General features: G+C 39.2%; 1 protein-coding gene across 1 annotated transcript in view; it reads right to left on the bottom strand.

Moving 5' to 3' along the window:
- Nucleotides 1–2,761, bottom strand: part of DCBLD2 (discoidin, CUB and LCCL domain containing 2) — a gene marked incomplete at its 5' end in the record, with an annotated part of 25,529 nt that overhangs the window by 1,410 nt on the left and 21,358 nt on the right. The window contains 3 exons of the mRNA XM_010142349.1: nt 392–529; nt 2,213–2,262; nt 2,670–2,761. The exon at nt 2,670–2,761 is cut by the window's right edge and continues 3 nt beyond it. Coding sequence (XP_010140651.1) covers nt 392–529; nt 2,213–2,262; nt 2,670–2,761 — 280 coding nt within the window. The remainder of the gene's footprint in view (nt 1–391; nt 530–2,212; nt 2,263–2,669) is intronic.

Genomic DNA, 2,761 nt, shown 5'->3' with positions numbered 1-2,761 from the left:
TGTAGGGAACCAAGTGCCACATTTTGGATTTGTACATAAAGATTATGGGATGCAATTATTTCCGATGTGTGAAACCATAACCAGAAAAATCCTTCAACCCCTTACAAACAAGTAAAACCGAGGAGACTTTCACTTAGTGCATTAACTGTCTATCCACAGTACATCAAGTCAGTTGATACATACTTTTACGATACTCCAAGAACAGACTTGAAAAAGGCTGCATTTTAAGAAATGCTCTTACCAACAGAACTATTAATTTCTCCTCTGTTCCCCAAATCAAACAGGAAATAATCAAACATAGCTAAATTCCTGACATTTCTTGGCATGTCATACATATCTCTATCTATCTATCTATCCCTATTACACGGCCCACAAAAAGAGTAAAACATACCTGCAGACTCTGTTTGCAGCATCGCTGGGACTTCTCGTGGTCTTAGGTGACCAATTTCACTGCTGCTGTACCGTACAGGAGTTTCTTCGTGATCTGCTGATTTGGTTGGGAGAAACTGCTTCATTCCTTTCCACCATCCTTCACATGGATTTAAAAGGAAAAAAAAACCACCTAAGACTGCATATATACTGCGTTTGAGGCTACTAAAATATTTTTATACCACAGTTTGTATTTTGTAGTAGCAGTTAAATAATTCATCAGTATTTGCATGTCCTTAAGGTTAAGAAGGTACTTTAACATTCTCTGGCAGGCTGAAGATTCAGAGGTGACAACATTACGCTTACCCCATCAACTTCCCTGAATGCTCCCCCTCGAAACACCTGCAGAACTGCTGCAGTCTAGTGAAGCTATCCCTGAATGTCCACTAGCAGCAGTGCTGGGGCTACTCATCACATTAATAAACTCATAAAATACTACACAGAAAATACTAAAAAGCCGTGATTCCAATTTGTAAATCAAATATTTACATGAAGTTTTAGACAATTTCAGTTATAACCTAAGAGTACATTTAATTAACATGGTTTCTGGCAGTTGATGTCATGTTTCTAACTCACATTGTTGAAAAAAGTCTCATCACTTAATACTTGCAAAAATCTGAATAAAGAGGATTTTAACTTCAGTGGAAATAAAAGACTGACTGTGGTCACCGACACCAACTGGGAGAAGGCAGGGAGGGTTAGTTTTGTTAAGCTCCCCTCCCCATCCCTTCCCCCAGTAGCCAGAGACATTCTAGTTTTGCTGTCCATTAATGTATTTCACTCGAGCTGTAAGAGACCGTCCCGTACATAAAGAAACAGGGAAGTCAAACACTCTGTAACAAAATTTGAGGTAGCCTGTGGGAGGGGGGAGACAGCAGTTCCACAGAGAAGTGCAGCAACATTATTTTGATATTGCATTTTGCCAAATTTCCTTTTTAAAAGACCTGCCTAATGAACATTCAAATATAAGCAAACAGGAAAAAGTCTGGTATGTCCATCATTGACATTTAAATAACAGGATGTCTGATGTTCTAAAACAATGCTGTGACCTCTCAGAAATGGACATGTAATAAATAAAAATAAGGTCATTAAAAGGTTTCCTGTCTAAAGGATAAGGCATAATTAAAACTGCCCGTGAGCACACACAGGCATGGAAATTTTCAACATGAGGACAGAAGAGAAACACGGTCACGCAGGCAGTACCAACCCAACCGCTGCAGCAGCCCTTTGTGCTGTAGCACAAGCATTTTCAGGACATTTGACAAGCGCTGCTTGCTGGAACTCTGATCTCAGGTTAATGGGGCACAAGACAACAGGATGGAAAACGTGTCTAAAAGGGGCTGCAAACAATCCCATGTGCTTACTAGGGCAGTGAAGAAAGACGGAACTTGACAGACCTTACAGATTAAGATGAAAGTTTTTTTACAGGACAAAAAAGTACAAAACCTGATTACCAAATGTATAAAGACATTCCTCATAAATGATTTTTTCCCCCTCATGCTGTAAGAGGTTGTAACATTAAGAGGTTCTATATTTTGTTTACTAGAAAAGTCTGAAGCTGTAAGCTTTAACAGGAGACAAGGCATTTTCTGTTTCTGAAAAAAAAATTTCAGAGAATTAAGCAGTTTAGTCTGTCCAGAAAAGAAATTCAGTGTTCACTATGCCTACATCAGTTAGCATTAGAGAAGTTTCTGCTAGTGGGAATTGTCTGTGTTGCTGCGATCTGACATAGGCACCAAACCAAAAATGCCAAATACAGAATTTCATAAAACCATTTTGTTACCTGCACGATCCCAGTAAGGTAGATCGTAAGTGCCCTCAGTTTTTTTCTTGCTGTGAAAAAAAAAAAAAGAAAAAGGGAGTATTTTAGCTGGTCCTCTTAGTGGTAGATGCATTAATTAATGCTCAGCAGCTATCACCTTGGCTGTAACTGGTCCTCAGATTTAAAGTGTAAGCACCAGTAACCTGGCTTGTCATCACCAGTCTGCTGCTACTGGAGAAACCAGTTTTCAGGAAAAGCACTTCTAATGAAAATAGTTACAAAAAGCTGTTGTCACTGTCCTTGCTATTCAAGTGAACATTTTCTCACAGAGAATACAATTCTGGAAAAAAAAAAAAACCCACACCAAGACAAAACAAAAAATCCTTCCACAAGTGAGGACATGTAGTTCCCATAGTGATACATGCAGCATTTCACACCCACATCCATTTAGAGCACTTGCATGAATCTATTCAATTACCGGTTTCTCCAATGCCAGGCACAAACTAAGATAAGAATCAGAGTAGTGAAGACCATCACCAGCACTGGAACCAGAACTGCTGCCAATGCCAC

This window comes from Buceros rhinoceros, unplaced genomic scaffold (assembly GCF_000710305.1).
Source record: "Buceros rhinoceros silvestris isolate BGI_N320 unplaced genomic scaffold, ASM71030v1 scaffold10038, whole genome shotgun sequence".
In the NCBI taxonomy this organism is placed as follows: domain Eukaryota; kingdom Metazoa; phylum Chordata; class Aves; order Bucerotiformes; family Bucerotidae; genus Buceros; species Buceros rhinoceros.
This window is presented reverse-complemented; position numbering and strand designations above follow the sequence as displayed.